General features: G+C 43.6%; 1 protein-coding gene across 24 annotated transcripts in view; it reads left to right on the forward strand.

Moving 5' to 3' along the window:
• The window catches only part of DST (dystonin), an 879,552-nt gene that overhangs the window by 504,032 nt on the left and 362,823 nt on the right, over positions 1-12,697 (forward strand). For all 24 annotated transcript variants that reach the window (XM_075340287.1, XM_075340288.1, XM_075340270.1 and 21 more), the window contains 3 exons: positions 214-397; positions 2,960-3,117; positions 3,749-3,927. In XM_075340287.1, coding sequence (XP_075196402.1) covers positions 214-397; positions 2,960-3,117; positions 3,749-3,927 — 521 coding nt within the window. The remainder of the gene's footprint in view (positions 1-213; positions 398-2,959; positions 3,118-3,748; positions 3,928-12,697) is intronic.

Below are 12,697 nucleotides of genomic sequence, written 5' to 3' on the forward strand. Positions count from 1 at the left end.
TATACATCAGTAATTAGTTTGCCTGTTATGTTATCCCGCTAGTGCTATTTATATAGAAATATTATCTGGGTATAAGTATTTATGGCTTATCTGTGAAATCTAAGAGTAAACCTGTTGTCCTTCCTGTTATACTGTAGTGTCATCATCGTACACACATTTCTCCTGTGTAAAAATGTTTATGTGACCAATAAACTGTAGAATTCTCCATTGCAGATTAAAACCTTGCTTCCTGGAGAACATCAGCAGGTTCAAGGCAATCTGAAAACTCGTTTTGATGAATTCCTGGAAGACAGCCAGGATTCAAAAATGTTCTCCGTGTCTGATATAGGACAACTGGAGAGAGAAGTCAATGTCTGCAAACTGTACTATGAGGAGCTTCTAAAATCTGCTGAAAGAGGTAAATATATGGATTTATTTTACTCACTTATATCGCCATCATATTCCACAGCGCTTTACTGACATCATCATCACTGTGCCCATTGGAGCTCACAATCTAATTTCGCTATCAGTATGTCTCTGTAATGTGGGAGGAAACCGGGGTAACAGGAGGAAACCTATGGATACACAGGGACAATGTATAAACTTGCATATGTTGTCAGGTGGGATTTGAACCCAGAACGTCAGCACTGCAAGTTTATTGTGTAAATTGAGGCAGCCTAAACATATATGGCAGTGAAAACCAAACTCAATGTGAGTTAAACCCTTTCACCTAAACCCTTTCACCCCTTCACGACATATAACGTATAGTTACGTCATATGTCATGACCCTGCCTTTCATACATGCTCGGCGCACATGATTTAATAAGCCATTATGTTCTTCTAACAGCCATGGGTGGATCAGAAATCTGCCCTCCGCTGTTAACTAGTTAAGTTCTGCTGTCAAACTGTGACAGCAGGATTTAACTTTTGCTGGCAGGGCGCTCTCGTCAGCGCACCTGTGATGTGATCACAGGGTGCTGATGGGTTGTCATATCAGCCAGGGGTCAGCTGATGAACCCTGTGCCTGTCGTCACAATCCTCCTGTGAATGCCGGTTGCGAGACAGCATTCATAGGAGATTGCCTGGTGCGTGCAATATGCTTTTATCATCATCTTTAACATACTATTGTATGTAAAACTTTTAGCTTTGTCAGAAATAAACAGAAAAAAAAAAATAAAATCTAGACAGATCGATACATAGAATAAATAATAATACATATTAGGCCAGGGCCACATGGGGATCTACAGCGATCCTCACATGACACTCGGCTCACGCTGGCAGCACAGCAGGAGCCGAGTGTCATGCAAGTGTCACTACGACTGAGGTCCGATCATGCGATCGGACCTCAGCTGTGGGGGATGGGCCGGCGCTGCAAAGGGGAGGGATTTATCTCCCTCTCTCCTCCATTGCCGGCTATTGTCATTTTCGCCCAGCACTCGCAGTACACCACGGTACTGCGAGTACAGTGCGATTTTTTTTTTTTTCTCGCCCCATAGACTTGAATGGGTGCGAGAGAAACAAGACTAGCATTACAATCGCAGCATGCTGCGATATTTTTCTCGGTCCGATTGGGGCTGAGAAAATAATCGCTCATAGGTGCTGGGACATAGGTTAATATTGGTTAGAGTGGAATGCGATAAAACATCGCATTCCATTCACTCCGATTTTGATGCCATGTGGCTTAGGCCTTATAAGCTTGCACCCTTTAGTGCCTTTCATGTGGCACTTAGGAGTTTTTAAGCTTATTTAAGCAATTAAATAAATAACTAAATAAAAAGGATGTTTGGTCCTCCCCATTTTAGAAAACAAAGATAAAAAAGACTGCGGGTTGATATTATCAGGCTGGGAAAGTCAATGGTTATTGGGCTCTTCACAGCCTAAAAATAGCAGCCCACAGTTGCTCCAGAAGTGCATCACATTAGATGCGACAATTCTGGCACTTCACTGCTGGTCTTCCAGGTGCCCAGGTGCGTGTCAATTGCGGTAATATGTTTTTTGAGTATCTTAGTAATGGAGAGGTATCTATCAGACACCGCCATTACTAACCCAGTAATTGAAAACGACACACACATACAGTATATTTCATTTAAAAAAAAAAAATCACAGAGCACACACTTGGGCCGTGTGCCGTGCGATTTTTTTTTTCTCATACCCTTTGACTTGCATTGGCGAGTCTCAACCGTTTTACGCTGCTGTACGCAACATGCTGCAATTTCTTTTCTTCAGCCTGATTTCAGCTGAGCAAAAACTCAAAGATTAACACTGCCTCATTGGATAACATTGATTCAATACGATTTTTTATGGGATTGCAAAGATCAATGGAATTAATAGAACCCACACTATTAAGAAAGTTTAAAATCAATATCCATTGTAAAAGATTCAGTTAAAGGGAATCTGTCACCAAGTTTTTGCCACCTATTCTGAGAGCAGCATAAAGTAGAGACAGAGACCGTGATTTCAGTGATGTGTCACTTACTGGGCTGCTTAGTGTAGTTTTAATAAAATCACTGATTAATCAGCAGTAGAGTATCATTAGAGGACTACTTGGCCTGCTGCCAGTTGGTCCAGCACATTCAGGAGCTCTGTATACCTGCTAGATCTGCAGCAGAGAAAACAATGATTTTTCTCAAAATGACAGCAAACAGCTCAGTAAGTGACACATCTCTGGAATCAGTGTCTCTGACTCTCAGATGGGCTAGCAAAAACGTGGTGACAGATTCCCTTTAAGGGCTCATAATTGTGAAATGCTTCAGTATAAATTAGCAATATAGATGTTAATAAATGTATATTTTGTATGAAATTGGATAACTGTTGGAGTCATTGGGAGCTATTAGTCAGCAAAAGATTCTATTATTGCAGGGTAGGCACATTACTGCACAATGAACACAGAGCACAATAATTCTCCAGTGTGCTATAATGCAGGGCATAAATCGTATTAAAAATGGAAAGAAAAATCATATTTGTCTCAACTTTTCAACAGAGGAACAAGAAGAATCTGTTTACAATATGTATACCTCTGAGATTAGAAACTTCCGTCTCCGACTGGAAAGCAGTGAGGAACGGCTTATTCGTCATATCAGAACACCACTAGACAGAGATGATTTACATGAAAGTGCCCTAAGAATCTCTGATCAAGAGGTAGGTCAAGATGGGATTTCACTGCAACTCTTGGCTGATCACGTTTTGTTCACAGCTATTTTTGAGCCCTCACTTAGAAAGCTGTGCCATGGGTTCTGTAATATCTGCCAGAAGTAGAAATTACAAGGATAGACACTCATAACAGACACCCATTTGTGTCCGGCACAGTGTGTGTCCATTATGCAACAGATCCATTTCCTGCGTGAATCGAATAGCATGTTCGTACAACCCTCTGGGTGTACTAGCATGATAAGAGGGCGGACTAGTCGAGGGATATAACACCCTTGGGACTAGTCCTTGCACTTATTAGCATACGATAAAAGATCTTTGGAAATACTTTTTCTAAAGATCTCTTTATCTATGGTATTGTATACAGGGACGGTTAGGCAGGGATTAGCAATATGCACCCAGAACTGCTCGTGGTTCTGGGTGCATATTGCACCTGACAGGTTCCCTTTAAAGTTTGGATTGGTTGGGTGTGTAAAGAAACATCCACTAGGTGGCTCTGCGAGATACAACAAGCTGGAATATAACAGTATTGTTTACATTATAATAGGAATTTGTGGCTCTATTGGTGTCTTGTATAGTTTTTTTAATGTATTAAATCTATTTTTATTTTTTACCTTCACAGAAATTAAAGAAGGACTTGGACCATCTGAGAGTAGATTTGTCTTCAATTTCAGACAAATGTGAGGAATTCTTCAGCCAAGCTGCTGCCTCTCCATCCATTGATGCTCTACGATCTGAGCTCAATATTGTTATCCAGTCTATGAGCCAAATCTACTCCATGTCTTCCATTTACCTAGAAAAGTATGTGGATTTATTTCTGATTGTAATGTACTTATTAAAAATGTATTCTTTAAACACAATTCTTAAAATCCATGGATACCTTTGACATGAAAAAATGATTTTTATATATTATCTTGCTTACTTTTAGGTAATACAATTGTTCTAAGTTTCAGTGGGCAGTTTTCATTCCCTCATTCATTTTCATACCTCCTGATATGAGTTTGCAGCCTGAGGTTTCAAATTTTTCACTTGTGGGAGTGTCTCTCCCAGTAATGTAGGCTGGATGTGAGGTCTGTGTGTATGCAGGGGGCTGAGGGTTTCATGGGATTGAGACACCGCACAGGAAGACACTCAGGTACACACCAGTGACAGCATCGGCCATGAAACGATAGTCACTGATGACTCTTCTTTTCAGGGAGGGGCTAAGGGCTGTGACAGTGACTGCAGCCTCTGTCTCCTGATGGCACTTTGAATTTCCCAGCATGCACTGGTGTACTAAATCGAATCATCATTAGACAGGAAATAGAAAAAAAACCAACTCAGTAGCTGTTAGATAAGATAGTTAGAGAATGGTAGGGATTTTATAAAGCAAGAATATTAGAAAATAGCTTAGATTATGGGACTAAATAGATAGAAAGTAAGGACAAAAAATGCTTTGCTTTTGGGCCACCCCTAACCTCTGCCTTTCCAGTGTCACCTTTTTACTGGTCTCATTGATCTTTGACATAGCTGCAGCGGTGACCGCCACATTGACAGCAAGTGACTTTTGCGGCCAATCACTGTTCCGAGCAGTCATGGTCGAATAGACAGCACAAAACTGCTGCCCCCCAACAATACTGTCAAGGTAAAGTCACCATTGCAGCCTTTTTAAGGAAGACCATTTTGGAGGAGCAGAAGGGTAGCATTAGTGCAGCGTAGAGTAAACAGTGTCGATTTTGTTATCGCCAGTCAGATCAAGCCTTTGGAAAACACCTCTAAAGGCCCTGTCACACACAGAGATAAATCTTTGGCAGATCTGTGATTGCAGTGAAATCATGGACATATTGTTCCATATGTAGACAGCCACAAACCTGGCACTGATTGTCCACAATTTCACTGCAACCACAGATCTGCCGCAGATTTATCTCTGTGTGTGACAGGGCCTTAAGTCCTTTCTGGTCTATGCTCTTCATACTTCCTGTTAAATGTACTAGAATTAAGACATAATTACAGTACATTTACAAATGACTAAATTAAATTGTAAGGTTAATAGAATGTATTGATCTGCTGAGTTATAGTAAGCGGTGGGACTCCACCCCACCACCTTTTTAATCCCCCCTACCTTCTGAGCTCCCTTTCCCCCCTCCGCTCCCTAGGCTCCCTCCTGTTCTTTTCTTCATATTTGTCTTCTAATTTCTTTTGGCTTTGTTTCTTCTTTTTCTGTTTTCTGTCTTCTTTTTCCCTTTTATTTGGTTGAATTTAAAATGTTTAAAACTGGGCCAGACTCGACTGGGTGAAAGGCTGGGACTTGTTTATGGGTACTATTTGTCAGGATGCATGCTATTGTTTTGTCCTCAACACAGTTTATATAGCTCTGTGGGGAGCAAAAGGAACGTTTTTATGTTATGAGTTAAGGGTGCTTTACACGCTGCAACATTGCTAGCGATAGCTAGCGATGTCGTGCGCGATAGCACCTGCCCCCGTCGTTCGTGCGACATTTGGTGATCGCTGCCGTAGCGAACGTTATCGCTCCGGCAGCGTCACACACACATACCTTTTCAGCGACGCCGCTTTTCAGTGACTGCCGAACAATCCCTCCTTCAAGGGGGATGTGCGTTCGGCATCATAGCGACGTCACTGCGGCGTCACTAAGCGGCCGCCAAATAGCAGAGGAGGGGCGGAGATGAGCGTCCGGAACATGCCGCCCACCTCCTTCCTTCCTCATTGCCGGTGGACGCAGGTAAGGAAATGTTCGTCGTTCCTGCAGCGTCACACATAGCTATGTGTGATGCTGCAGGAATGACGAACAACCAGCGGCATGCACCACCAACGATATTATGAAAAGGAGCGACGTGTCAACAATCAACGATTTTTGATGTTTTTGCGATCGTTGATCGTCGCTCCTTGGTGTCACACGCTGCGATGTCGCTAACGGCGCCGGATGTGCGTCACTAACGACGTGACCCCGACGATATATCGTTAGCGATGTCGCAGCACTCTTAAGTCTTTAAAATGAAGAATTTAAAAAAAAAAAGTTTTAGTAAGCATGGAGGACTAGCTATAACCAAAAAAAAAACCATGGTTTCATATTTTTTCTCCAACATCAGAAACTATTTTGCTAACTATATAGATCGTATATTTTTTGTTTCAAGAGCACCTATAACCTGAGATAAATATGGAATTTGTTACCTGGTGTAAAGGTGGACGTTTCTGCTCATCTCCATTCTGGAAATATGGCCCTCTCTTCCCTGTATGTAAATCTAGTCTTTTGAGACTAGGAGTGATCCTCAAGACGACACCCAATTGCTTGGAAGACTAGATCTACATACAGAGAAGACCATCAAGAGGAACAAGGGAGGAGAGAGAATCCAGCACCGATCTAGTAAAAATATTTTCTTTATTCAAAATTCATAAAATGAAAAATCTGACCAAGTGCAGAGTATAAATACGCTTAACGCGTTTCGGAGAAGAACAGACTCCTTATTCATAAGCAACAGAGAAGAGGGGGACATATCTCAGGAATAAAGAGCCATAGACACAAAAGAAGAACAAAGCCAAATTCAGGAGTACAGCGGAATTTATACCATGTAAAAATACATATTTATGACAAATGACAAGTCCTCTTTAAAGGGAAGATGTCACAGTTTTTTATTTTTGTATTAAAAATAGTGATTATGATATCGAGTATTTTTAATACAAAATTAAAATCACTGCTTATTTAGTTTTTATTTCATTCTAATTTTACTGGAGGCACTGGGGGCTGCCATGCTGGATTTGCTGTGTGTGTAACGACAGTTACTCACTCCTTTATGGCAGCCCCTGTGCATAGAATCTGATAGTCGGAATCCGATCCCTAGGCTTATTACAGGAGAGCTCCCTGCTGTGAAATGGACGCGCCCCCTGGGCTGTCCAGATCACAGCAGAGGGAGGAGATCAGCGCCATCTTTCTGCAGCTCACAGCGGTCATGCTGTGTGCTGAACTTTTCCCCTTGTCACCCATTCGGCCTGTGTGAGTAGTGTACCGGCGCCCCTCCCCTCCGCCGCCGATGCTACTGTCTCCAATAACACCCCCACGCTCACCCCCATGGCCTGTCACTTATCGGCCTGTGTGAGTAGTGTACGGCTCCCCTCCCTTCCCAGCCGCAGCGAGCGTGCTTGTGCTTGTGTGTGCGTGTTGCAGAACATTTTGTGTGTGTGCGTGGCAGAGCATTTTGTGCATGCATGTGGAGAGCATTTTATACGTGTGTGTGTGTGTAAGAGCATTTTGTGTGTGCGTGCGTGGCAGAACACTGCATGTATGGCACAGCATTGTGTGTGCATGCGTTTGGCAGAGCATTTTGTGAGTGCATATGGCAGAGCATTTTGTGCGTGCGTGCGGCAGAGCATTTTGTGGGTGTGCGTGCGTGGTAGAGCACTGTGCATGCATCGCAGAGCATTGTGTGTGCGTGCATGTGGCAGAGCATTGTGTGTGCGTGCATGTGGCAGAGCATTGTGTGTGCGTGCATGTGGCAGAGCATTTTGTGCGTGCATGTGGTAAAGCATTTTGTGCGTGCGCGTGGCAGTGCATTGTCTGTGCGTGAGTGACAGCATTGTGTCAGTGTGCATGGCAGAGAATTGTGTGTGCGTGCGTGGCAGAGCATTGTGTGTGCCTCCGTGGCAGAGCATTGTGTGCGTGCATGTAGCAGAGCATTTTCTGCGTGCGTGTGGCAGAGCATTTTGTGCGTGCATGTGGTAGGGCATTTTGTGCGTGCGTGTGGCAGTGCATTGTGTGCGCGTGCGTGGCAGAGCATTGTGTCAGCGTGCATGGCAGAGCATTGCGTGTGCGTGCCTGGCAGAGCATTGTGTGTGCGTGCCTGGCAAAGCATTGTGTTTGCGTGCGTGGCAGAGCATTGTATGTGCCTGAGTGGCAGAGCATTGTGTGTGTGTGCATGCGTGGCAGAGCATTGTGTGTGCGTACGTGCATGGGTCAGAACATTTTGTGCCTGCGTGCATGAATCAGAGCATTTTGTGCATGCGTGTGGCAGAGCATTTTGTGTGTGCGTGCGTGGCAGAGCATTGTGTCAGCATGCGTGGCAGAGCATTGTGTGTGCGTGCCTGGCAGAGCATTGTGTGTGCGTGTCTGGCAGAGCATTGTGTGTGCGTGCATGTGGCAGAGCATTTTGTGCGTGCCTGTGAGCATTTTGTGCGTGCATGTGGCAGAGCATTGTGCGTGCGTGGCAGAGTATTGTGTGTGCGTGCGTGGCAGTGCATTGTGTGTGCGTGCGTGGCAGAGCATTGTGTCAGCATGCCTGGCAAAGCATTGTGTATGCGTGCGTGTGGCAGAGCATTGTTCGTGTGGCATAGCATTATGTGTGCGTGCGTGGCAGAGCATTGTGTGTGCGTGCATGGCAGAGCATTGTATGTGCATGCGTGCGTGGCAGAGCATTGTGGGTGAGCGTGCGGCAGAGCATTGTGGGCGTGTGGCAGAGCATTTCGGGTGGTCGTGCATGCAGAGCATTGCATCGTTATGCTGCTTGGTCACAAACACAGTATATACACAGTGTTCACACTGTATATACTATATACATACAGTGTATAGTATATGCCTCCCTCATGCTGCTCGTTCACACACACAGTATATAAACACTGTACACACGGTATGTAGTATATACACACAGTATATGGTATATAGTATAAACACACACTGGCTCTGCCTCCTTCATGCTGCTTGGTCACACACACAATATATACACTGTGTACACACGGTATATAGTATATACACACAATGTATAGTATATGCATACAGTACATTGTATATAGTATATACACACTCTGGCTCCGCCTCCTTCATGCTGCTTGGTCACACACACAGTATATACACAGTGTACACACGGTATATAGTATATACACACATTATATAGTATATACACTCAATACACGGTATATATTCTATACACATGCTGGCTCCGCCTCCCTCATGCTGCTCGGTCACACAGTATATACACACGGTATATAGTATATGGTATATAGTATATACACACGCTGGCTCCACTTCCCCTCATGCTGCTCGGTCACACACACAGAATATACACAGTGTTCATACGGTATATAGTATATACACACAGTATATAGTATATACACACAGTACATGGTATATAGTATATACACATGCTGGCTCCGCTGCCCTCATGCTGGGTGCTCGGCCACACACACAATATATACACAGTGTACTCACACACACTGCGCGCGTCTGTGTGGCAGAGCATTGCGGGCGTGCATGTGGCAGAACATTGCAGGTGTGCGTGCATGCGGCAGAGCATTGCTGGATCGGGGCGTGCAGAGCGTTATGTGGGGAGCACTATGCAGCTGTCCTTGGTGACACTTTAGACATTTGTGGTCACCAACAAAATGGCTCAGCACTGTGTCCCTACACTTCATTCTCTCTTATCAGTTGGAAGGGGGAGGTGTGACATCACACACAGGAGAGCAGATTCTGCCCACTTTACTGCAGCTGTAATCCAGGCTTTTTCTACAGTGGGATTTCTGTAGGATTTCAGAAGCTGCTCCCCCTAGTGTTTGAGTGGAAAATATCAAACTTTTTAATTTTTTTATATATTTTTCTCAATTAAAAACAAATAATATTTAAACAAAACATTAAAACATTAATACTGTACATTTTCTCAGTTATTGAAATTTTTTTTATCGGGCACGTCACCTTCCCTTTAAAATGAATGTTCAATAAACACTATTTTATGTTTTAAACATGCTAAACTGCCTGGATAATTTTGTTTTATAATTTATAATCCTGGGTTAAGACAATTTTACTGCTTTAAGTCACAATTGGGTTAACTCTACTGTTAAATACATTTATGCATACAATTCCACAATCCATGTGCTGTGATGTAGCTCCCCCTGGAGGCACCTAAAATTGTATCATTCAACTTCAATGTTTTGGTTAAGGGCTCATTCACATGACCATTCCGTTTGTCCTGGTCAGTTACTGTTTTTTTGCGGACCCACAGACAGGACTATCTTTTCAATGTCTTTTGTGTAGTATCGGATGGAACACGGAAGAACTTCCGTGTGCATCCGATCCTACAAAAAAACACATCGGATGCCGTATGTCCGTTCCGTTATTATGGAACATGTCCTATTCTGTTCTGTAATAACGGACTGTGACTCAATACAGGTCAATGGGCCCTCAAAATCCCTGGAAGTCGCACGGAAGCACTTCCGTGTGACCTCCGTCGGGTGCCCGTGCAGTCTGTGTCCCGCTCCCTTACAGCCCCGCGGCTGCCTGCACTGCAGTATCAGCAGCTTCTTACACTGCAGTGCAAGCAGCCGCTGGGATGACGAGCGCTGCTGTCAGGAGGTTAGATGAGATCATTACCTGCTGTGACGATCTCCTGCTCGCCTGACGTCAGCGCTGTCACTGACTTCTATGCCCGCCGCATTCTCACATCAAGTCTCGCGGGCGGCCCGAGACTGCCACTAGCGGTGACGTCACGGGCTCCCGCGATTCTTCGCTGTGAACGCGGCGGGCATAGAAGGCAGTAACAGCGCTGACGTCAGGAGAGCAGGAGATCGTCACAGCAGGTACTGATCTCATCTAACCTCCTGACAGCAGCGCTCGTCATCTGCTGCAGTGACCTGGGCTGACCTATTGATGTTAGCTCAGGTCACTGCACTGCTCTCCCAGCCAATGGGGAACATTCTGTTCTTCATTGACTGGGACATTGACTATGGTATGGATCGTCGTGGGACCCCCATATTGGATTACTCCGGACCCGGATTTGATTGTTCTTTCCAATAAATTGGTGAAAGAGGGAATGTTTTGGGGAGTGCTTTTTCAAATAAAACCTTTTTTGTTGTCTAATTTTTTTTATTACTGACTGGGTTCGTGACCCCGGGTATCTGATAGACGCGTGACATCACTAACTCCAGGGATTGATGCCAGGTGACATTACACATCTGGCATCAACCCCATATATTACCCAGTTTGCCACCGCACTAGGGCAACGGGATGAGTTGGGGCAAAGCACCAGGATTGGCACATCTAATAGATGCGCCACTTCTGGGGTGGCTGTAGCCTGCTATTTTTAGGCTGGGGAGTGTCCAATAACAGTGGACCTTCCTAGTCTGAGAATACCAGACCACAGCTGTCCGCTTTACCTTGGCTAGTGATTCAATTTGGGGAGGACTCCGTGTTTTTTGTTTTAAATTATTTTTTAATTTATAATAACAGCGTGTTTTGGATTACCGGCAAGGTGAAGCTGCCAGCTGTGGTTTGCAGGCTGCAGCCGTTTGCTTTACCCTAGCTGGCTACAAAAGATAGAGGGGACCCGACGTCATTTTGTTTTTAATTATTTATTTATTTTTTGGCTAAATACAAGGCTAAGCACCCTTTAGTGCCACATGAAAGTCACAAAAGGGTGCCAGCTTAGAATATGCAGGGGGGTGGGACATTATATATGTCTTTCTCATCTATCTATCTATCTCTCTATCTATCTATCTATCTATCTATCCCTCTATTCATTCATTCATTCATTCATTCATTCATTCATTCATCCCTCTATCTCTCCTCTGTCTCTATATCTATCTATCCATCTCTATATCTACTCATCTATTTATCTTTCTTGCTGCTTCCATTTTTTGCGGTCCGCAAAAAACCCGGAAGGCACACGGATGACACACGGATGACACACGGATCGTATATGGAACGGATGTCACACGGATGCTTCCGTGAAAAAAACGGACCGTTTTTTGTGGCCCGCAAAAACGGAACGGTCATGTGAATGTAGCCTAAAGCAATAGATTTTGAGCGTTAGGGTTCTCTCACATCTGCATATAAATAATTGCTCCAATATTCATCCAGAAAAGTGGGACAAGTGTCCTATGTCATGCGAGCTTTATGCAAGCGTGCAATTTTTTTTTTCTTGCCTAGTATCCATATGATATGCATATGCAATACTTTGTTAACATTATCATTTACATGCTAAAAATACGCTATGTAAATTCTTGCTAGTTGTCAGAAATAATAAAGAAATCCAATATAACATATAGCTAGACAGATATCCTGCTGATAAATAATGTCCCAAACCCCATACATATCATACACTTGCACCCTTTAATAGCTATCATATGACCCCAAATGGTGTTTAGGCTTGTTAAAATTAATAAATAATGTAAAAAAATTGATGAACAGTCCCCCCCATTTTTGATAATCACCAAAGATAAAGCAGACAACTGGGGGCTGATATTATTAGGCTGGGAAGGTCTATGGTTGTTGGGCCCTTCCCAACCTAAAAAGCCTCAGAAAAGGATGATCACATTAGATGCACCAATTCTGTTGCTTCCCCACGGCTCTTCCCGATGCCCTGGTGCTGTCGCAATTGGGGTTTGCTGTGTAGTATCATTTGTCATCAAGCCCTGGTGTTAATAATGGAGAGGCATCTATCAGACATCCACACAAAAATAGTTTATCTATCTATCTATGAATCAATTTATCTACCTTTCTATCTATCTATCTGTCTATCTATCAATCATCTTTATATTATTTAACTATTTCTAGTTTTATATTATTATTTTTTTCCCTTTGATATGTGTGCATAAA

Source organism: Anomaloglossus baeobatrachus, chromosome 3 (assembly GCF_048569485.1).
Source record: "Anomaloglossus baeobatrachus isolate aAnoBae1 chromosome 3, aAnoBae1.hap1, whole genome shotgun sequence".
Lineage (NCBI taxonomy): Eukaryota > Metazoa > Chordata > Amphibia > Anura > Aromobatidae > Anomaloglossus > Anomaloglossus baeobatrachus.